We start from the raw sequence: 23,688 nt of genomic DNA on the forward strand, positions 1-23,688 counted from the left end.
CAAAAATCAAGGCTATTTCCAGCTGGTTTGCATTTCTGTCGCAACTTTTCTAAGTTTTACCAGAGAGTGGTGCTTAAACCCAACTTAGCTCAACCAAACAATACTTCAGCCATACAGGAGCCATTTATGTCATTTAAGACCAAACGAGTCACACAGGTGGCCCAATTACAGCGGTTGTGTCTGTCATGACCTTGCCGTAAGTCTTGTTGTTTCGTCTAATTATCAGCCTGATTAAAAATCTTAACCCTGAGCGGAGCGTTTTAACAAAGAAAGCAAACTGCAGCAGGTAGGAGCATTTGGCTTCTGTGACTGAAAAAGAAAACATGACACATTCGGGCAACTGTTTTTGAACTGATGACTCTGAACAACATGTTTCAGCTTCTGTATCCACAACAAACTAGAAGACTGTGTGCTTTGATGTGAACATAGGTTTGTTTTCTCTGACTGCTCTTTTTGTGACTCCTAAATGTTTCAAATTTTTATTTAGACTTTAATACCAGACCAGGACATCTTGGTCTGGTAAGAACACACAAAAGAGTTTTCAGTTGATTATTTAATCTTTTAGAGAGAAAAAACTATTTGAAGCAACGCTCTGAGTGTTTACCATCACTGTGGAGGGATGGTAAACACTCCATCACTTCCTTGCAGAATTGCTTTTTTTTTAACCACATCTGAGAGCTTTGTTTGTTTAAGGTCACACCACAACACCTCAATTGAATTTAAGTCTGGACTTTGACTAGGCAATTCCAAAACCTTGATTCTGTTGTTGAAGCCAGTCATCCGGTCGACCTCCTGGAGCATTTTCGGGAAAGTTTGCCAATGTTTGTTGATGTCTCCATCTGCGTATAGCTCTCGCTACAATATGTAGTCCTGAAGCCTCAGAAACAGCTTTGGAACAGTCTGATCCGTATCTGTTCTTGGATTTCTTTAGATTCAACGTGATGAGCTACTTTTAATTAAGCTCATTTTAAACCTACTTAATGCTGTTAGCGAGGTTCTTTTTAAGTGACTTCTTTATTCTACAGGCGTGGAAGGAATTAGGCCTTTTTTGGACTGAAGAAATCAAACTTGTGGTTAATCACATTAATTCATGATTTTACAGTAGAGGGTAAATACCGTTTTAGGTTGGTTTTGAAACATTTAGGTTTCAAAAAAAGAAGAAACATACAAGAAGGAATGTAGTTTTTTACATCCCTGCGGTCGTACTAATGGCATATACAACCAGTTTCAGTTTGAAGAACTTCCCTATAATCTCTTGTTTGATGAACGGTACAAACTGTATGTCGGTGGGGGTAGAGGGTGTTGCGGCTGAACCACTAACTACTTTCAGAATGTCGTAGGAGGATACATCATCAGCTGAGTCGCAATGCCAACGCTAAGAAACAAAGCTCAGTTTGTTATTTGCCTGGTTTTCAATGCGTAGTCTGTAATGACATATGGGCAAAGACTTGACAAGATGTAGAGATAGCCCAAGAACTGGGTGCCATGTCTGATAAGAGCGACAAAAACCTGCAGTACGTACCCAAAACAAAAAGGCTAAATGTTCTATTGGCAAAAAATGAACAAACCATGCACCTCAAGTAAAAGTATTCACACCCTAGTCATGAAGCAACTAAAAAGTTCATCGGGTTTTATGGGATTATGTCATACATATACAGAATTGTAAAGTGGAAGGAATACGATACATTTTCAAAACAAATGACTCGTGGCACGCATTTATGTTCTGTCAACTGCAGACAGTAGTTTGTTGAATCACCTTTTACCATAATTGCAGCTGCATTCTTCTTTGTTCAATAGCTCAAGTCTAGCCAGACTGAATGAATAGTTTCTGTGAACATCCGTTTTCAAGACTTATGCTTCTGCTTTGACGTAAACTGTTCCAATGAAACTGGTGGGGGTTTTTTTGTTGTTATTAATGTTTTTTTTTTCCAGGATATCCTTGTAGTTATCTCCATTCATCTCTCCGTTATCTTCCCCACTCTTGTAGAAGAAAAGCATTGTGATGGTTCACACATCCGTCTGAACTACAGACGAATGTGTGAACATTTCAGTATTGGTTTCCTTCCACTTCACTGTTTTTCCACATTTTGTCTTACGTTTATCACACAAAATTCCAATGAAACAGAGTAAAATTTGTGGCGCTGCATAACAAAAAATGATTTAATATGAAGCTCTAGGTGAATTCAGGTGTGTGGTACCTGCAGTCAGGTGACCTCTGCACCAGTCCGGACGAACAGGTAGTCAGTCCTGCTAGCCAGGCTCCGCCCCTCTGTTGCAGTTCAGTTAAGCGTTGGTCAGCCAGTACACTCGCCATGAGCTGCCTGTGTTTGTCAATGCTCTGAGGAACAGCCTGGAAGAGATCATTGTTTCAACATTTTCAGACCTCTTTCCGACAAAGGACACAAAGCATGTGATGATATAGTGACTGCAGTCAACCTTGATGTCACTGGGCATCTCCTCCATCTCCAGGCACCGCAGTGCTTCTCCGAGCAGAGAGAGGGCGCTCTCACAACGCTCCGTCAGTTTCTCCAACCTCTGTTGGAGCAAAAGTGAAGGTTTGGTTGAAGCTTTCCTTCTCCTGCCGTTGGCTCGCCTTCTTCACTTTTGTGTGTTCATCGGCTTCACATAAAGTGGAGGGATGAAAACTACAAGCAATGTTTTCGGGGAAACTATCCCACCGGATTTAATCAGGAATGTACGGAAGAGGATTAGGGCCACCAAAAATAAATAAAATAGAGATTCTGACTTTAAACTCGGGATTTTGATACTGTGCCAATCTATGTCAAAATCCAAATAAATAACAATGCATTTTAGCTGTATGTCAGTTGTGTTGTCATTATATGGAAAATAATCACTAAACTGATTAAAATCAGAATTCTGAGAAAAAAACTCAGAATTCTTCTTTTTTTTTCCAGTGGCCCTAATCCTCTTCTGTAGAAATGGAACAAATGTCACCAACACAAAGCGAAGCAGGATTTTTACCAGTCTGAATGCCAGCCAGTCTGAGTGACTGTGACTGAAGTCTCCATCCAGCTGCTTAGGGAGCTGCTGACTGTCTACATATTGCTGAAGGACTCCTGTACCGCGCACTACGTGGGTCTGAGGAGAGAACGTAAAGATGCAATAAAACATTAGCACCAGGACAGGGTGAGAAAGTCTGGCAAACAATATCCCAAGCGGCAAAAAACGAGGTGAAAATCCAGGAGAAATCTTCTCTCCTAACAGTTTTAACATCATTTGGGCGGGATTTTGCTTTAACAACCAAAGGCTTGGTACTGCCAAGCCGTAATACAAACCACATGTCACAAAGAAATTTGCTCTGCAAGTGTGCATGAAAAAACATGTGAGCTGACAGATGCAAGTTGTGGCTTGATTGGTAGAGGAACTTGCAATGGGTAAATGTGCAGAATGCACCCCGAGGCTGAAGCACAAAGTGAATTTATTCCAAGGCAAATGGAGTCCAACATTATAATGTGTAACTAGAAGAAATCAGAATCGAAAGTCTGATTATAGTTATGTTAAAGAGATAGTGATGTTTTTTTTGTTGTTTTTTTGGAAACAGGGTTCTGTTCATTAGTTACCAGGAAGCAGTAGCTTATGTGCAGCTAACAGCTGTCTGAATAAGTTTAATGTGGTGAAATCACAGAAATAAATTTGAATGTATGAGTTAATAACTGCTGGGTTCAGATTAAATAAAAGTAGTTTTCTGGTAGGTCAGGTAGACTTACACATCCATTTAAAATGTTACTGCCAGATGGTGAAAACGGCAAAATCACTGAAATACACTAAAAACCCGAGGCGGTACGGATTACATCTTGTTGTTGTTGTTTTGTCGGACTTGCCTGGCTTACTTAGTTATTGTTTATATTCATAAAAATCCAACTGTATTAAAATAAGAACATTGTTAGAAAAACATAAATTCATTTAAAAAAAAAAAAAAGAAACAAAGTTGTCGCCCCTGAAACTCAGTTCTCTGGGCTTCCGTCCCAGTGAGGACTTTTTGAAGTGTGGCCCGGCCCATAATGCATCACGTTTCATACAAAACATTATTTGTAAGAGCCCATGGGCCTCCAAGTCTATGGAAAACGCTTTTCAAAATAAAACTTGCATGAACAGCAACCATGATTGATGTAAAAATTGGCCATCTGCTCAACTTTAAAGTAAGAACTACTCACTGATTTTTCAGGCTTAGGGAGTTTAAACTACTGTCTGGTGCAGGTAATATTGTGACATTTAGAAGTATAATTAATTTAAATTTGTATTTTCTTTTAAAGTTACTCTTAGGATGAGAAATATAGTTAGTAATAGTTCCCTTCCCTGGAGTAGAAAGACATCATGTTGAAGTGAGATTGCAGAAAACTCAATAAGTCCTCTGAATTTTGGAACATTAGCAGCTAGTAAGCTGGACTCACATTTACATGAGTTTAGACATTTTAAAATACTCTAAAAGTTTTCACATTTGTGTGAAACAGTGATATATTCCTAGATATGGTCACCTCTGTCCCATCTAAAGCTAAGGAAAGGGACTCCTGCTGCTCCTCCACCAGGACCAACACGGATCCTAAACCGCCAGGAACCAAGACCTGGAACACACACAGAAAACACACGTGTTTGTCTGTAAGATAATTAAAGCACACAAACAAAAAAATAAATAAACTGGCACATTTGTCTTAACAACTATTTTGTTTTCCCTTCGCCTCACCTGGAACCGTTTAAGAGCAGAAAGGCAAAGACTGGATGGTTGGGAGCATCTGCTGTCTATTAGCACAGTTAGTCCCTTTTCTTTGGCTTCAGGCCTGATGAGGGATGATAAACAAAGGGGAATGTAGGATTAGGACAGTTTTTTAAAGAAAACGTGTTTTCAAAGAGTCACAGTGGTCAGAAAAGTTTGTAAATCGCAAAGTACGAGGCGTGAAAAGCTCGTCAAGTCAAAGAAGTAGCTGTTAGAACACCAATGGCCTCTATCGCAAACAGTCCTCATCGTAAACACGCAAAGACAAGCCCCAAATCACAAATCGAGCTCTTGATATCCCGCACACCTGTGAGCTCTAACCCTCTTAAGAGACGGGGTCATTAAGACCCCACGAATTTTTTAGTCCGTGTGCAGTCCAGCCGGGTTTCCACTGACCTTGTGTGCTTTTATGATGGTTTTTTCTGCATGGTTTCCGAAATTAACGGTCTCATGCATCAACCCTTCCTACTTCCACGCTGTCCAACCGTGATATTTAACGCAATCCTCCTGAGCTTTGCGCTAAGACTGTGGAAGGGCTAAGCGTAGAACCAAAGGCATGTTCCATGTCACGCATTGGACATGCTAGGCTATTTTTGTTAGACATATTGATTTGTAAGGTGCTAAACTCATTGACTTTGTTTGAGGTCATCCACTAGAGAAACTCTCTTTTGCTAAAGTCCAGTGAGATGTTCTGTGTCGACTGGCTGCTAAGACTAACTATAATCGTTACACAACATATTCAAGCCTTAATCCCGAAAAAAAAAAATCTGCATGGGTGGGTTGACTTTAACCCCCTCGCCATCTTGTACCTATTGTAAAACACACTCAAACAGAAGAAGGTGCTTGAAGAGCTTCACCGAATTGGATATAAATACATAAGCTCATGAAGTGCAGGTCGGTGGAAGCAAGCTTGAGTAAAGTTACCTGGATCCATTCTTAGGTATTGCTCTTACTTTTACCATGGACAAGTTTAGGTGAGCTACATTATTAGAGCCATTTCCTAAACTATGAAAATAAACACAAATTTGCTTTAATTCAAAATCTTCCCTGGTTCCCCATTTTGACGAGTGGCTAAGAGAAATGTTGGTAATTAAAAGATCCTGTGTAACACTTTATTTGACGGGTTGTGAATAAGACCGTCATAAACATGACATAACACCTGTCATGAACGTGAGTAAGTCTTCATGAATATTTATGACTGTTCAAAAATGATGTAGCTTTATGTTCTTAAAGCTAAAGTTTAATCAGTCATACTTTTATAACAAATTTATGTCAGCTCACGATTTCTTGGTTAATGTCCAGTTGTCATAACGAAGACATTTTGAATAATGTCATCTTTGTATTAAAAGTGTCATTATTTACCGAATAACACTTTATGACAACAGTCATAAATATTCATGAAGACTTACTCATGTTCATGACAGGTGTTATGTCATGTTTATGACGGTGTTCATGACAGAATTATTCACAACCCGTCAAACAAGGTGTTACCAGTTCCTCAACACTCTACCTTTAAAAACTAAAAAACATGCATGTGTTTCAAATATTTTTTTACTGTTGTGTGATGAACACTTAGGGTGACCTTATCCTATTACAATCAGAGATTATTTTGGGGCTTTTTACATCTTTACCAGCATTGTCAGTAGAGGTGGAGTGTGTTGTTGCTGTCGTTGTACAGAGAAACATGCTGAAATAAGAAGAACATGTGCCAGAATCAGAACAATATTTAGTGGACAGACACACACAAGCTCACCGAGTGATCCAGTGGTAACAGGAAAGAACCCGCGCCACCTCCTCCGAGCAGACCCCCTCCTCAGACGCGCCTGCATCTGTGAAAACCAGAGCTCGCCCCAATCTGTCCACTGTACCTGTAGAGATGAGGTGTCTGTAATTACAGGTAAACTGCCGCCCTGTCTCTGTATGACAGGCTCGTTTGAGACAAATGCAGAATAAACATGAAGGACAGAATGAAAGGAGGTCACCTGTCAGCTGAAGCTTCCCTGACTGAAGTAATTCTGTATCCAGTTCCCTTAAAAGCGCCGGCTCTTTAGAGGTAACACCATTTATCTGGTCAGAACATGTCTCCGGTGATCCAGCCTCCACAGTCAAGTGGTTTAATGAAGACGTGCTTGACTGACCATTGCACACAGGCAACGATCCACCTTCTGTCTCAGCTGGAAGATGGAAAAACAGAAATGGCACTACCATAGCAACACCTGGGGGACTAAGAAAAATCAAATATTACTGCGGCTGAATAGGTTTTCCCACCCACTTCCATTGCCTTTCCTTGTGTTTTCCTTCCCTTTAGTGTCAGTTGAGGGCACTCCATCAGGTTTGTCAATCTTTTCTGTTTCCTCTGCCTTCTTTTCCTCTGGGATTAGCAGCTTTGTAGTTGCAGAGTGGGCTGTGGGACTTGGCAGAGGACTTTTACCCTGTAGTTTTGTGCCTTTTTGGTTTTTGCCACCAGACCTAGCCTTTCCTTTGGCGCCCTTTCCCTTCCGTTTCCTCCTAAACACAAAGCACAGGAAGATCTTACTGAGGTTACAGTAGAGGGGACAGAGTATCATTTTTTCATTAGTTGGAGGTTTCTTTGTGCCGTCCAATTCAGTGTAATACGCATGTGTAGAAATAAGGAAAGTATGTAATTTATCATAAGAAAAATGTAACATTTCCATACCGTGGAGCTCTGAATCCGGCAGTTTTAACTTCTTTTCCTCTGGGGCACACTCTGTCCTCTGTCTGCCTTTCGGCCCTTTCATCTGGAGTCTTTGGCTTCGATGAGTTCCTCGTCTTAGACTGAACGTTGGATGTATCTTTGCTTTCAGAGACTCCAGTAAATAGCCTCTCCGGTGCGTCCGATGTTGGCGTAACAGCCTCGCTGTCTCCACTCAGTGGTTTATCTGCATCCTCAAACACAGAGTCTGAATGTGAGCCATGATCCGATTGACCCTCAACATCATGGCCACTTTTATGGCTTATGTCGTAGATTTCGTTTGCTATTAAGTTGTCGCTTCTCTGGGAGTCTTTATTTTGGTGTCCATCTCGGGACGGTTGTGGGAACCCGTTGCTGTCTCTTTCCTTGCCCACACCAGGTCTCCTTTCTTTTAATGGAACATCAAAATAAGGGCTGCGGCTTTCCAAGCTATTTTTGTCTCTGCTTGTTTTATCTCCTTCATCTGAATCATGAGCAGAGGAGGAGTAAGACTGTCTTTCTCTGGTAGATCCTGAAACCGTTGTTGGAGGCTTTGGCGGTAGCAAGTCATCCTTTGGATTTGCCTCCTTCTCTTTGGTACTATAGGCACCCCGAAAGCTTCCCGATCTTTCAGGTTTTGCATAACCCCAAGCTTTTCCTTTGCGAAGTTTGATGGCCTTACCTCTCCTGCATAAGGGCAAAGTTCTGGTCTTACAAATCCCATGCATCTCCAAATACCTCTGCTTGGTGTCAACGCCTCCATCAGGTCCTCCTCTGGGTTCCAAAAGCTCCACATAATCCCCATCCATCTGAGGCTGCCTCGCAGTCCGCCCAAGGCCGTCTTCGCTGCGCCGCCGTCTGATGGCAGGGTCAGAGTCCATGCAGTTTGGTGGTAGACTGTCGTCGTCTTCATCATCCCAGGACCAGGAGTCCATGTCTCCTGAGGAGGAGCCACCCCACCCTCCGAGGCTGCTGCCCCCCTCACTGGAAAGGCGGTTGGAACCCAGGCCAAGCTCCTCAGAAGGGTCATGGAGGAATTTTGGGTAGACTATTTCCTTCCATGGCACTCGTACCACACCATCGCATGTACTGACCAGACAGGTGTCGAGTCCCCCTCCAACTATGCAAAAGATGGCAAAGGATGGAGTTCAAACAAAAGTTTCATTTAAAAACAGTACCTCTAGTTTACAGTTATGCTAAGAAGCAACTTAATCTGATTCTATATTTTTAGATTCCCGGAGGTAAAAGAAAGGAGCTGGAGAAATGTAAATATTACTTCAGATAAACTGAACATAACATAGTTTACACATAGAATCTAAATTACAAGCCTGACTAATTTATTCCAAACAAACTTTAACACTGATTGACTGTTTTGGTTGGTTGTTTGGTTTATTAATAGGTCATAAACTGTCACAACACACAGTCGTTTTTTTATTGTTAAGGCTTCTCTTACAAAGGCTCTTCTGTTATTTCAAGGCCTGTTAGACTATGATAAATGTTGAAGTGATTTGGCTGATATAGGTTGCAAAATTTCTCTTTCAGGAAGTTCACAGTCACTTCAAACAAAGCCAAAGGGATAAGTGTTTTCCAATTCTTGGCTCAATGGATGCATGTCCACTTAAGATGGAGAACGATTGTGACCTGGATAATAACTGGCTTGCGAATGATCAGGCTCAGTTCTGCAGACTCACTTATACAATTATCATTTGTGTCATGGCTTATTAAGTATAATTTTGTGAGCACAATCTCCAAAACTGCTCAACTCGCAGATGCGTTGCCTTGCAAAAGATTTTCTGTTCTCTTTAAAAGAAAAAGCATACCTACATTTTGAAATGTTGACTATCGGCAAAATGCAAAACTCTGCATTTAACAATCTCAAAAGACGAAAATCAAGAGGAAAAATAGCTTTTTAGCTGAGTGTTGCTTCCCCTTTTAATTACCCACTTCAGTCAGACAGATACGACCAATAGAGAAAGTTCACCTTCTCTCTTGTGACCCCGTTCTTTGTTGATACTGTGGAGCCACTCGGAGGTAAACACCAGGGGATGCTGTGACTCGGGCACCAAGATTTCTTGCACGGTGCGACCCCCGGGTGCCAGACATTTTAGGGCCAGTCGTGGGCAGCGAGTAGAAAAGGGCACCACCTGAAGGTAGAAGTCATTACTGCGCAGGAGCCTCCAGTCCAAGGTGGAGAGCTGAACAACCACTTTCTCTCCAAGGCAGAGGGGCCAGCCGGAGTGAAGGAACAAGCATCCCAAATACTGAGACTGGGAGATAATAGAGATTAGCGAGAGACAAAAAAACATTATTTACAAAATGTACATTTTGTGAACCAAGTCTTTAATTTGAACATCATCAGGGTCATTTATTCATTAATACAGTCTGTAAGTCTGAAACATAAAGGTTATTTTCCACAAACATTCTCGGAAGTTATGACAACATCATAACTTACGAATTTTACCGGGTAAAATGTCACCAATTTTTACCAAAATTTACCCGGTGCTTCTCAGGAAAGTTATCAGTGAGGTCTGGATTGACAGCCAGTTAGTTCCAGAAACTTCTAAGTACTGGGAAAATACCAAATTTAAAATGACATTATAAAACAGCCTGAATATACCCAGTAAGTTCCAGAATGGTATTCATTGAGTTTTGGGAACCCCGTAATAATACTTTAAAACGTTTGAGGGAAGTATTTAAAATTTTCCAGAAAAGTTACAAGTATGGTAAATAAAAGTTTCAATTTCCAGGAAAGTAACCTGTAACTTTCAGGAAAAATATCAGAAAAGAACCCAGGAAAGTCTGGAAAGTACAGGTAAAGCTTGGAGACAAAACCTAATAAGTTCCATGAAAGTTCTAGAAAATACAAGTTCAGTTCAGAAAAAACACCTTTTAATTTCTTGGAAAGTAGCACATATTTGGTCATGTATTTGTATGAAGACATACGAATCTTCACACAAAGAGGTCATGTCTTACTTTAAGTTCCAGAACAGCACCCAGTGAGATCTAGTAAAGTACCTGGTAGGTTTCTGGAAAGTTTAAGGAAATGTCAAGTATGTTCCAGAAAACTACATTTCAGGAAAGTATCCAGAAGTTCCAGAAAAGTACCTGGGAAAGTTTTGGTTTACCAAATACCAGATACCATAGTTTACCAGACACCATAGTTTACCAGATACCAGAATGTATCTGGTAAGATTAAAGAAAGTTCTGGAAAGTAACCTCTAAATACCAGATTAATACAAGCTGTTTTATCCCTCTCTCTTAACTGCCACAATCTTAGACCCCCATCTCATGAGAGACAGGGGTGAGTTTCTATCTGCTGTGCTTCAACTTAGCCACTCTGACAAACTGAATTACTAGAACCTATCCTGCACTGGACACTAGAAGGGTTGATCAACTGGCCTAATGTTTGTACCAAAGACAAACATATGACTCATGTGACCTTTCCGATTTGTACTGCTTTGATGAATTGAGACAATGGGGAGGACTGTGGAGAACTGTGAGTTAGACAACAAGCTACAGGTGACCAACTCAACACAAAGTACCCTGGTTCATAGGAGGAAAATACAAGTAGACAAAGCAGTATGAGAGAAGAACATGTGTTTAATTCAATTAGGGTAAAAAAAAGACTCTTTACCTGGAAAGACTTTAAAACCTTTTAAGGTCGACGCCCGCCCTGTGGCGGGCATGAGGTCATGTTTCTGTGTGTGTTTTTTGCTCCAATGTGATAATAAATTTTGTCAAAATGAAACAAACACTGTAAAATCACAAAGTTTAGGATGTTCTGAAAATAATGATACCAAACAAGGTAAGGTAAATAGTTTTTATGGTGAAAATATAAGGGTATATTCAAAATTAGACCAAAACGGCCATTTAGACCCAAGACTCCAAAGGGTTAAGAATTTGGGCAAGGAATGGAGGCCTGCGGAGGCCTTCCACTGCTATTATTGGATTGATCTATTACAGTAATGCTCCCTAATGAAAGCATTAACTCTAGCTCAATGAATGCTGTGTCAGATCTAGATCTCAGCTCATGAAGCCTGAACTCAGCTTTGCTATTCTCAGTCACGTCTAAAACACTGACCCGGTGCTGCTCCCTTCCCTCCAGACACGTGAGATGTGATCACATTAAATTCTTTCCTCCACCTCTCCTCCATGTTTCCTACTTTTACTTCGCTGCCCTTTCTTTAATTTCTTTCCCTCATGCCTTTCTTTTCTCTCTTTCTGAGTCTTTTCTCCAGCTCAGGGCAAGCTTCAGGCAAGTAGAAGGCTAATGTATTTCAGAGTTGGGCATTAGTGTAATAAACGAGTCCACATTCTGAAACTTTCTGTGTCCTGCGGTCCTCTGCTCTCCACCCACGTTTCCCTCAATGTACGCCTGTGTCTGCGCCTTCTCCACCCCCTGCCTCCAGCTCCCACTTTACAAGATTTCTCAATCACCCCACTATGGTCTGCAAAATACATCTTCCCCCATTTTTTTTTTCAACCACTCAACACAGGCGCAGTGAATGAAGGTCATGTTCATTCTCTCCATTCTCTCGTCCAAAGTCCCACCGCCGCTCTGCGAGTTCCTCCTTCTCTCACAGCAGTAACCCAATCACATATGGAAGGAATTATTGTCATGACTCAGAGTCTGACTCCCGTCCCAGGCAACTCCACTCAGCGACAATGAAAACATCGTTCGCTCACAGCCCCTGCATGCGGACGTGTATATTACCGAGAGTCTAGAGAGGAAAACTCTACGGAGAAATGCGAGAAAGCTGAGGCGCAAACCCTTGAACTGGAGCCCATCAGTTGTTTCGCCTTCAAGTGACACACAAAGTAAAATGATAGAGCTGCTAAGCTTAAGCGTCAGAGTTTTGCTTGAGCACGTACAGTAGTGCTTATCATTTGTTTGGCTAGTGCAATCCTGAATTTGCTCGATTTAGACAAATTTCGCAAATGGTTGTCTTTACCACACCGTTTTACCTTTAGGGTTAAGGTTAGGGTTAAATGCTAGGGGTCAATTAAAGTGTTGAATTAAAACGCAAGATATCAAACTTATGCTTTATTTTTCTGCGTGTTGGTTATTTCTATCTTTTCCGTGTGAAACATCTCAATCGGCGAATTTAATCAATTTTCTTACAGTCTTGTCCTCACATAAAAAAAATTCTTCAAAAGTTCTCATCATTCTTGCAAAATCACAAAACATGATCCAAATTTATAGTAACTAACACAAGCCTGTATGTGACGCTGTACTGCAGTCAATTAAATAAAAATAAAACTAAAGAAGAAGGTAATCTGTTTTGGTTTTCTACAGGAAAATATAGGTATAGATTCTCCTGTATTGGAACACAATGGTTTGTGTTCCAAAAAGTATTGTTACCGGGCTTTCATTTTGTTTGTTGGATTTGTTTGGATGCAAATTTGGGATGGTAAAAAGTTGTTTGTCTAGTGACATGGTCGAGCATGTGTTAGCCTGAAAATACTTGCAAACGGAATGTCAATGGCTAATGCTTATAATTGCTTTTAGAGGTTTTTCAGGCTTAGGAAAGGGTAAGGTTAGGGTTAGGGTTAGGCCTACAGACTGGATTCAAACTTGAATAAGCAAGAAATGTGTTTTAAATATTTACGGTGCACAGGCCTTCACTTTAGAACTCCATAACAACCTGAAGTTCACATTAGAAGTTAACAGAAGAAGAAAAAACCCAATAAGGCATCGTCCGTCAGAATTTGAGTAGATGTGACTCCGATCTCAGCTTACATGAACTTGACCTTATGTTAATCCTCAGGAAGAAAACCGCAATCTCGACTTGGATGTGTCTAAGCCGACTTTAAATACTCCATTTATTTCTCTAAACTCCGCTGAACGACCCTGCGACCTCTATAAAGTTTAAGACTCGATGTGCTTTGACGACTCGAGGCTCGACTTGGACCGACTGGTCAATCGCCTTTCCCCGGGGGCATGAGTGTAAACATCGCCGGAGGACAACTTTCACCAAAGGATTCAAGAAGCTGACACATTTCCCACAGCAGACGTCTTGCATGTGACAGCAGATTCTGCTTCTGATTATGCGGCGCTGTGGGTGTTCTCGCTTTGCAGCGTGCTTGCACTCTGGAACTCACACAGGCATGCTGCTGGAGCTTGTGCAGGAGATGCTTGGCAGGTACGAAATAGTCCAGGAGGTAGCGCAGGCTGTCGTGTTGATAGGTTGACTCCAGGACCGAGAAGACCTGCAGAAACAATGGAGGATCAGAAAAGAAATAAGCAAAAAAGAAAAGAAAATACTAAGGTTAAAAACTAGGTGCGAGTATTTGGTATTATTTGGTCCATATTTGTTTTAATGTTATAACCGCAAACTGTGAAAAACCAAAAGTACAATCACGTAAAAGGATGCTTTTTTTGTTGTTTTTTTTAACATTTTTCACCAGAAGGCTGCACAGTGGCGCAGTTGGTAGCACTGTTGCCTTGTAGCAAGAAGGTCCTGGGTTCGATTCCCGGCAGGGGTCTTTCTGCATGGAGTTTGCATGTTCTCCCTGTGCATGCGTGGGTTCTCTCCAGGTACTCCGGCTTCCTCCCACAGTCCAAAAACATGACTGTCAGGTTAATTGGTCTCTCTCTAAATTCTCCCTAGGTGTATGTGTGTGTGAATGGTTGTTTATCCTGTCTGTCTCTGTGTTGCCCTGCGACAGACTGGCGACCTGTCCAGGGTGACCCCGCCTCTCGCCCGGAACGTAGCTGGAGATAGACACCAGCAACCCTCCCGGCCACATTAGGGACAAAGGGTGAACAGAAAATGGATGGATGGATAGATGGATTTTTCACCAGTACAAATATATAAAGCATGCCCTGCATTTGCATTCAGCCTCCTGGGGCACAAATAGATTGTAAAACTACCCGTAATTACAGTTGCAGGTCTTTCAGAGTATGTCTCTACCAGCTTTGCTCATCTAGAGACCAAACTGCTTTTCCCGTCTGCCTTTGCTAAATAGCTCTAGTCCAGTCAGACGCTATGGAAAGCGTCTGGGAACATCAATTTTCAAATATTGCTTCTTATTCTCATATGGGTTTAGGAGTGAACATTGACTGGGCCCCTCTAACACATGCACATGGTTAGTACTACACCTCTTCTCAAAGTTTACGTCCTCTGCATGTAAACCTTTCTGGTTTTCTTAAACAAATTCTGTACCCATATGGGCTGAAAAGGCCATTTAGGAAGGAAGAGGTCATCAATTCACAAGCAACATCACAAATGGCATCATGGGGAAAGAATACTGAAGCAACATCTCAAAACATCACCCATGAAGCCAAAGCTTGGGCACAAATGGGTCTTCCCATTGGTCAATGACTCTAGGCATACCACCAGGTTGGCTACGAAGTAGCTACAAATGTAATGTTTGCAAATGGCACATCACAGAGCCCTGACCTTAGTTCCATTTACAATAACATTTGTGGGCAAAATTAAGGAAGGAGTTATATGAGATGGGTAGTTCACAAACTAACTCTGCCACAGCAGCTCCGTCAGAAGGAATAGGCTAAACTTCAAGCAATCCTTTGAGAGGTATGTGTGGAAAACGTGTAACCTAGGTCATTCAGCAGTTCTGCCTTTTGGTTAAATCTGGGTTGAGTGCTCCTTCTCTAACCCTCTCATTAACCGAGTGGTATGCACTTTTGGAAACTTGTATCCTTGAAATAAATGCACAACGAATGCTTTTCATTTTACCTGAGAGAGGAGGGGTGGCGCCGTGCTCTCGAACGGCGGATAAAGCGACGAGAGCGCCCCCTGCACGCAGTCCTCCATTGCCTCCGAACCCTAAGGGACACAGAGACGGTGAGCAAAGGGTTAATAATCCCAAAGCGGACCACTTTGATTGCGCGCTCGCGTCTGGGTTCGCGTGGTGTTGAACAGCCGGCTCGTCTCCCTCGTTGCTGACACCCACACATATTAATATACACAGATACGCCGCTTTCAGCTTCCTGCCGTAAGGTCTGGGGAGTGTCAAACATTTCCTCCGCCGGCCAGTGACCTCCCCTCCCTCCTGCCCTGAGTAAAAAAACAAAGTGTAAACTCTGCCGACAGATGCAGACGCGCGCGCATCTGAGAACACAGCTCCGGCGAAGCGCGAGGACCTCCTCGATGTTTATTTTTCTGCTTGTGCTGTCGGCATGGCAACCTGTAACTTTTTTTTCTTCTCCCTTCTTCCTCCCCTCACATTTTCCCTTAGACATTCAGTCTGTTTCTCTCCCTGTTCTCCTAGGCTGCCCCCCCCCCCCCCTCCAGCCCAATGTGCGGCGCTGAACCTCGGCTCGACTGAATGTCATCTGACAACAATTACGCCTGGATTCTCCATACACTGGGCCGAACAATTACGGCGAACGAGAGGGGATATAGATCGAAAGCGGTCGTAAAAGACGAAACAAAGAGAGCAGGGTCTGTGGAAAAAGAGACGAGCGGCGAGTGAGAGACGGCCAGGACTGAATGAGCTGGAAGCGGTGCGTGTGTGTGTGTGTGTGTGTGTGAGGGGGGTTATTTTATGGCAGAGGAACCGGGTTCAGGAGCAGGAAGAATTATTCTCTAGGTTTTGTTTTGTGTACATAGACGAAACGCGGTTAGCCACGCTGGAGGGCAGAATGAGCTACATAAACAGGAAAGTATTTGAAAATGGTCGGAGTATTTTAATGTGGCGCTACCTCTTGTCCAACTTTTGACAGACAGGTATTGAGAAAACAAGAGCCGAGAGTTCAGGTTCAAACAAATGTCACGTGCAGTTTCCAGTTGCGTCTGAACAGAAATCCCAAGCTCGGGATGAAGGCGCTGGAGAAAAGTTTGAAATCTCCATTTACTGCCGATAATTAGCTACGTACCGGCTTGTATGGAAAGCAAACGGCAGCAATCGACAGCCGGACCGGTGCTGGGCTCCAGAGTAGCTCACCGTTAAACGTACGTGAGTGTTGGTGGACAACAGGGATACAAATACGATTATTACTTTGGGTCCTGGTGAACAAAACTTCAGCAAACTCGTGTGAAACTAGACACGTCACTCCGCTACTTAAAAAATAAAATAAAATTACATTTTCTTTTAAAATCTTCATGATAGTGATCTAAAAAACATACAGATTAAAGTTTTTGTTACATTATGGCCACAAATTTCATTGCATTTTATTGGGATTTTTTTATTACTTTCGGCTTGTTGGGGTCAGATTGGATGGAAAGCTTCAGTGAACGCAATCGCAGTCTGACTCATCAACAGGCCATTGAATAAATAAAAAATATTCAAAGGAAAATACTTTGCCATGGCCTACAGTCAAAATCCAGGTGTAAACATAATTTAAATTCTGCCCCTTTAGAAACCTTAAGAGAAATGAATGTCTGCCGACATAAATCAACTGGAGCAACAGAAAGAAAGATGGGCCACAATTTCTTCACAGCAACGTTGGCGACTAATAGTTTTTCTCAAGAATTTTCCCTTGACATTTTTTTTGGCCCCTAGCCGTTACCTTGCATTCCTTTTCCGAACAAATTTGAGTTGTTAGCGTTCACACAGCTGTGCACACGAGTTTCTACCAATGTTTAGACTCAAAAATGTAACTTGTCTGTTTATATCCGACGGTTGCGATAATTTAGAGGGAATAAGATTGATTAAAGCTGCTTTTTGCAACGCAGCAACGAGGCGTATCATAGAGTATATGCAACAATATGTCACGAATGTAAATATTAAAGCCTCTTGTCATTCATTGTCGAAGCTACTCACGAACACGAACAGACATGAAAAGATCCTCAAGTAAAACCTGGTAAAAAAAAATCTACTCAAAGACTTATTGCAATTTTCAAGCTATTAGTACCATCAAAGCAATCACCAAAAAAAGTTGACTGTACAGTTAGTGCTGCCAGCATCGCCATCTTTAATACTTTTGTGCGGACTGCCTTGCAAACGTATTCATATCTTTTCATAAGAAAGAAGTGAAAGGAAAAAGAACTTCCTCATAAAAATCTGGAAACTATGATGTTCTTTTTGCGTTGAGCCCCTGTGAGTCAGCGCTTTGGACAAGCACCTTTCCTTGCCGCTGGCGCTTCAGATCTTTTGCGTTATGTCTTAACCGTCTTTGTACTTCTAAACACTGAAATTGTTACCCAGTCCGCTTTATGAAGTGGCACGAGATCGGTCAGAATGGGGAAGCAGCGTCTGCGAAAGTCAAGCCTCGAAAAGCCAAAGTCTTAAAGTTGTCGTTCCAGCCAACTTCTCGCAGACGAAATGTGGAGCAAGCCAGTGAAATATTTGCTTTTACAAGCTCTCACCTCCTCAACCTTGGCGATGGGGAAACTGGTTATGTTGGATTAATATTATTTGGGTATGGACGGAACTGTGAATACCGTGTCCGCTCTTGTAAACGTCAACCTGACGGGAAACATTTTATCGCCTTTGTCCGGTTCCTCTCCGCCGCTGTTATTTGTAGCGTTTGTGTGTGTGTGTGTGTGTGTGCGTGTGTGTGTGTGTGCTGCAAAGTGCTCCTACAATTACAAGTTTGCAAAAAAGAATAGGAAGAAAGCTTGAAAAAGCTGTTTTTCCTCAGGATTCCATTTTTTATGAGACTGAAAGCGGTTTAAAACCAGCGTTGGAAGAAATCCGCTGAAGCGTCAAATAAACTGGATGTAAGGGATGAAGATAGCTGGCAGAACATCAAACCTGCGAGTCAAAGTGAGTTGGAGAAGTTTAAAAAAAGAAGCAAAAGCGGCCGCAGACTCGCAAAAAAAAAAAAAAAGAAAAAAAACTGAGAGAAGCAGACAAATTTTCAGCGAGTGAGAGCGCAGACAGAAAGAAGGAGGCTGACCAGCGGGAGAGATCGATGGGAAACGAGAGCAGCGGTAACCATGATGGAAACCAGATGTACCAGAAGGACACGAGGAAGAGCAACGGAGCTGAGAGGACTTTGCAAAATGTGGAGCTGATAGATGGAGGACGACAAGATTAGAGGGCGATTTGGAGGTGGGGGGGGGAAATGGAGAAGAAAAAGCAGGAAAAACAGACAAAGGGAAATGAGGAAGACAAAAACTAAAGCAGTCGAGCCTGACAGTGATTTCCTCTCCTAAATGAGCTTTTGTAATCTAACCTAACCTAGTGGGTCTTGCAGCCAGACTGCTTGAGTTTACTAAAAGGCACGGCCAAGTGAAATCCAGCTGGGATAATAATACTGCCTTGGTTTCTGTAGAACACAAACCATATGGAGTTGGAGATGATTGTAATGGTTTGGACCAGGAGCCGCTCTTCGTTTGGTGAATGTTTTTGAGTTGGCGAAGTTGAACCTCATCTAGTTTGATCGATGCTGCATTCTTGCAATTTTGGTTCACCGGGCACAGCTTGTTTTTGGTGCTGGGAGGTCACACGTTTTGAACTTTGACCCGAGCTGAACCTTGTGGGAACAGACAGTTTCTGTTGACCACAGCTTGAAGGCAGTTATGGTGCGACTATAGCTAGAGAGAGATAAGCGTCTCTCTACGTGTGCCCAATTAGTTAATTGCTCACATTTGGTATCTTTATTATTATTATTATTAAAAATCCACCTTCTGGAATGAATGAAATGTATCTTTATACAGTTATGACCAGTTTCACATGGAGGCTTTTAACTGCGAAAGCATGCACACATATTCAGGAGCGTTCTCTCGTTTTATTGAGAAACGTTCTTGTGAAAACGAGAAAACCTTCTCTTTATAACGAGATGCTAAATTGTTTTTTTATTTTGACGAAATGAATTTTATGTCTCGTTGTAATGAGAAACCTTTACTTGGCTACGCCTCTCTTATGACAAGTCATGACTATGACACATGACTCTCCTTCTTGCCTTGTTTCCTCTGGAAAACATCTAAAAGGAGCAGCAGGTGTTGCTGTTTTACTGTTGCGTTAGGTTTCTACGTAGATATTTTTGGTTTTAATGCGATACCAACCTCGGTATAACAAGTATTGCAAATCTGGTTAAAATGAGAATGTTTTCTCATTGTGACATGAAAGCGATTCAAATTTCTAAGCCAAAAATTGTAATTACTATATAAAAAAGATACAGCAGGTTTTTTTTTCTCACGGTCTAGTGTTAAATGTCCTGTTTTTCGTCAGTTAGACTGGCCAAAATTGTTTCAGCATGCTAAATACCAGAATAATAGATTTTTTTTTTTTTTTTTGTAGTTTAATGTCAGAAAATCTCCACATATTTAATTAAAATCAGTATTATTTTAAAACTCTGACTTCTTCAAACATTTTGGGTGTCCTTCCGCAATAGCTTGCTAAAGTCAGACATTCCTCCGGACAAAATTACTGTATCTTTAAGTTTGAAGTCGCTAGCTTACACACAATTCTTATTTTTTAGCTTCACTCAACATTTCTACTGGATTTAATGTCAAAACATTGTCAACTTTTTTGAGACAGTATCTTTTTTTCACTAGCTAGAACAAACATAGCATAGCGAAGGCTAACATTGTCAAATAAGTAATAATGTTAGATTATATTTTTGTACTAAAGTACTAAATGTGTAATTGAATATAAGAAGATTTTTAATTTATAGGTATTGGTTTTGGTGTAGGAATGCATAAAGGTGTGCATATCTATAATTTATGGGTAAATATACATGTATGTAAAGCTTAATAAATCTAGGACGCCGAAGAAGGGAAAGGTTTTAACACAAGAAACAACATACATGCGTTGTTATAACAACAACACATACTGTATATGTGTAGGTGTACATGTTCATCCAATCGAATTTGGACGCGATATTTGCCACCACTCCAAAACATTGACTCTACTGTCCTGAAACTACTGCCTTCCCACTTTGGGATGCTAGCAGCTCCAAATATAACACCAGTCATTGTGGTCAAATGCTTTCACTTCAGGTTCACCAGACCACAGGAAATGTCTACCAAAAATTTAAAAAAAAGAATCATTATTAGTTTACAATTGCAAGATGTAATCAGATTTTCTACATGGCATTTGGAGCAATGGCTTCTTCCTCACTGCGTGGCCTTCCAGCTCATGTCAGGACAGAATCCGTCTCGCTGTGGACAATGAAACTCTTCGCCAGCGTTACAGAACCCGTCTCCTTCCTGAACAGAATGGTGGTCGGATATTCCCGTAATGTTTATGTCTTCAAGCATCTGATTTTTTTCTTTAAGATCTCCGGATGATGTCACACACGGAAGGGCATTTTCTTCTAGTACGTCCACAGATTTGCCTTCGTTTAACTTGCTGTGAATCACCTCACCACATCTTGATTTAGCTTAAATAATCTCAGGAACTCATAAAGCCCTGAAATCATCGTCTGAGCTATTCCAAAACGACTTCGAAGCGTTGTTGGTCTCAGCATTCAAATTTAGCTTCGAATATCGAATACAAGCTAAAAATGCCGTATTTTAGAGCCAAAGAACGGTATAGTTGTTTACACCCTAATAAGCGATTAAAAGAGAAAGTTTAAATATTACACCAGCTACAAAGTTCTTAATTGTCTGCATGATATGTGCAGCTGCCAGGATATGAACCGATTCCCAGCATTTTGTGTTTTGTGACACAAATTGTTATGACTCTCTGCTAAATATCTTTTTCTCCTATCAACACAGTCTCACAGGCACAAAGGCGTTGTTTTCCCCTCGGATGCTTCCCACTTGTTGATTTCTTTTGAACGTCACTCTATTCCCATGTGCGTTTTCTCTTTTTTCCTCCAACTAAATCCCCCCACATCCCCTCCTCCCTTTTTGCTCTAATTTGCCGATCCTCTACAAACTCCCGGGGGAATCATCTGTTTTTAGCGTTTTACATGCTCCATTTTTTTTCCCAAACTGCTATCTTTGTCGGTTGTTTGGTTGTGAGGAGATAAGTCATGTGGAAGCATTGGTTTATCGGGGCATTTCCGCCCGTTCATAACGAGGCTAAAAGCAAACGGCGAGCTCCAAAAGGATATCAACAGGCGAAACTTGATCAAATAATCCGCAACGATGACGTTTCCGTCACTGTTGACTATTTCGCTGCGTTGAGAAGATGAAGGCTGATGAAGAGCTGGAATAGATGTGGAAAAGATTGGGATTGCTGAGCAGGAACGAACCCGTCCTCGCTACGCCGCATGCACTGCGTTCTGGACAATTGCAGGAAACTCAACGCTAGCGCGAGATTCCTGTGACTGACAACACTGATTCTGATCGCGTCTGGTTTGTTATCTGTGGCCAGAGCTGTTTGCATTAACTTTCATTAGGCCAAATTAGGCGGTCCGCTGGCTGAAATCAGGGGCTGGTACATAACCTCCAGTTACAAAATCTTTCCAGACAGCAGCAATGGAAATACCCTCTGCCACATATTCTTGGCAAAGGAGTGTCAATGTTTGAACGGCAGTATAGCTGTGTGTGTGTGTGTGTGTGTAAAGGAGCTTGCTGGTAAATTTTAACACCTACGTGCACATGAGTACAAGTTTCTGTCATTTGCATGTATAGTGCAAGTATTGTCACTCCGGGAATCCTCTCGCGTTTTGTGACGTTGCGACCCGTACGTCAGACCAAGACAATGTGGTGCATCATTGGCCGATTGCTAGAAAAGCATGTGTGGCTCTTACAATGTGAAAAGTGAGACGTGGATTCTTGCTCAGAAACGTTGAGTCAGCACTTTCAGAAGCAACGTTCATCGCATTTCCAGCTGATAGACTTCCAGGAAATATCTCTGCCAGAGAATATCTGCGTTGTCTTCACACCGTCGTACTTGGCATTGTAGTTCAAGCTCAGTCAATTTGGAGGAAGAGGACTTTTGAATGTCGTGCCACAATTTCTTAATTGGATTTACGTCTGGGCTTTGACTGGACCACTCTAACATATGCACAAAATTCGATCTAAACAATTCCATTGTATCTCTGGCTGTATGTTTAAGGGTTGCTGTCATTCCCCCCGCCCCCAGGATTCTCCTCCATCCATTTCCACATTACCTCTGACCTGCTGAAAAAAGAAAGCACCCCAAAGCATAATGCAGCCACTGCCATGTTTCATCATGAGAGCAGGGTACTCTTTCTTCTTCATTTTCTGTTTCCAAAAGTTAACTTTAAGCGGGATTTCTAATGACTTTCTTTCAGCTGTGACTTCCTTCCCATCACTCTTCTGTACATCTGAGGAGCGAACGACTTGCATTTGTCTTATTTGTCCTGTCTGCAGCTTATCCCACCTCAGCTCTGGATCTCTGCAGCTCCTCCAGAGGCACCGTTACCCAGCAAACCCCTGATGTCTTCACGGAGCGAAAGCGCTTAAAAGGTGGAGCTCCATTTACCAACAAGGTGGCTCTCGAGGGTAAGCGGCAGCCGCTGTTTTTATCTAGGCCGTATGAGGTAAATGCCTGCCACACATTTCAGATTTTTATTTTATTTCTTGGCGTTCCAACCTGCAATTATTCACTTCTCTCTTTTTTTTATATATATATCTATGACAGGGGCTCTTAAAACCTTTAAATAAAAATGACATAGAACCAACTAATGTTTTTAAATACGTATATAATTAAAAACAATGCCGAGTTTTAGTATTAATTCCTCTATTGTCATGGAAGAATTGCAGTGAATTTTCACAACAGATGACTGTTTTTCTTGTCTTCAGATTGCAAAAATATTCTAAGTTTTGCGTTTTTCTTTATTTTAAAACCTAAAAGCAGAAATAAAACCATAAAAAAAAAATTAAACCAACATTTCTACTGTAGATATACCTATCTTATTTTTTTTTTTCCTTTTTTTTTAATTTGACCTTAACGTTTGTAGCTCTGAACGGGTTTCATTTAAACGGGTTTTACTGAAATGGAGGGACGTTGCAGGACGGCACGTCCTCCCAATGAAAGCACATTGAAGTTTGAGGTCAAACTGCAACTGTTCCTCCTGCTAAAGCTCCCCAGTCCTGGCCAGTGATGGAGGGGAAGAAACGACGGAGCACATGTTCTTCCCTCTCCTCAGACCATGCCATCCCTTGTTCCCTTTCCCTCCGCCCCCTCTCTACTTCTCCTCGCTCCACTGTGGAAAATGCGGCATCACCGAAACCACCGTTGCAACCGTCCAAGACTCCAAAAATAATAATAAAGAAGAAAAAAAGTCACCCTGCCCTGCCGCCTTTATTCCTCCCTCTCCTCCCTCTCGTTCTGATTTTGTTTCTCTTCCTCTCCATGCCAAACGGCTCCACCCAGCACGACACACAGAAGCTGGAACAAGAGCTCAGTTCTTGTGTCGCTTCTCTCTTTTCTCTCTGTCTTGGATTCATTCAGTTTTCACATGTACATGCATGATTCTGCCATCACCCGG

General features: G+C 41.8%; 1 protein-coding gene across 2 annotated transcripts in view; it reads right to left on the bottom strand.

Annotated features, from left to right (window-relative positions):
• LOC111611000 (pleckstrin homology domain-containing family G member 4B-like) overlaps positions 1-23,688 on the bottom strand; it is a 44,891-nt gene that overhangs the window by 20,292 nt on the left and 911 nt on the right. For both annotated transcript variants that reach the window (XM_023346463.1, XM_023346462.1), the window contains exons 2-13: positions 15,125-15,214; positions 13,527-13,634; positions 9,406-9,691; positions 7,410-8,544; positions 7,005-7,240; positions 6,715-6,906; positions 6,486-6,600; positions 4,703-4,796; positions 4,497-4,583; positions 2,983-3,099; positions 2,437-2,535; positions 2,199-2,350 (exon numbers count right to left, since the gene is read on the bottom strand). In XM_023346463.1, coding sequence (XP_023202231.1) covers positions 2,199-2,350; positions 2,437-2,535; positions 2,983-3,099; positions 4,497-4,583; positions 4,703-4,796; positions 6,486-6,600; positions 6,715-6,906; positions 7,005-7,240; positions 7,410-8,544; positions 9,406-9,691; positions 13,527-13,634; positions 15,125-15,214 — 2,711 coding nt within the window. The remainder of the gene's footprint in view (positions 1-2,198; positions 2,351-2,436; positions 2,536-2,982; positions 3,100-4,496; positions 4,584-4,702; positions 4,797-6,485; positions 6,601-6,714; positions 6,907-7,004; positions 7,241-7,409; positions 8,545-9,405; positions 9,692-13,526; positions 13,635-15,124; positions 15,215-23,688) is intronic.

This window comes from Xiphophorus maculatus, chromosome 14 (assembly GCF_002775205.1).
Source record: "Xiphophorus maculatus strain JP 163 A chromosome 14, X_maculatus-5.0-male, whole genome shotgun sequence".
Lineage (NCBI taxonomy): Eukaryota > Metazoa > Chordata > Actinopteri > Cyprinodontiformes > Poeciliidae > Xiphophorus > Xiphophorus maculatus.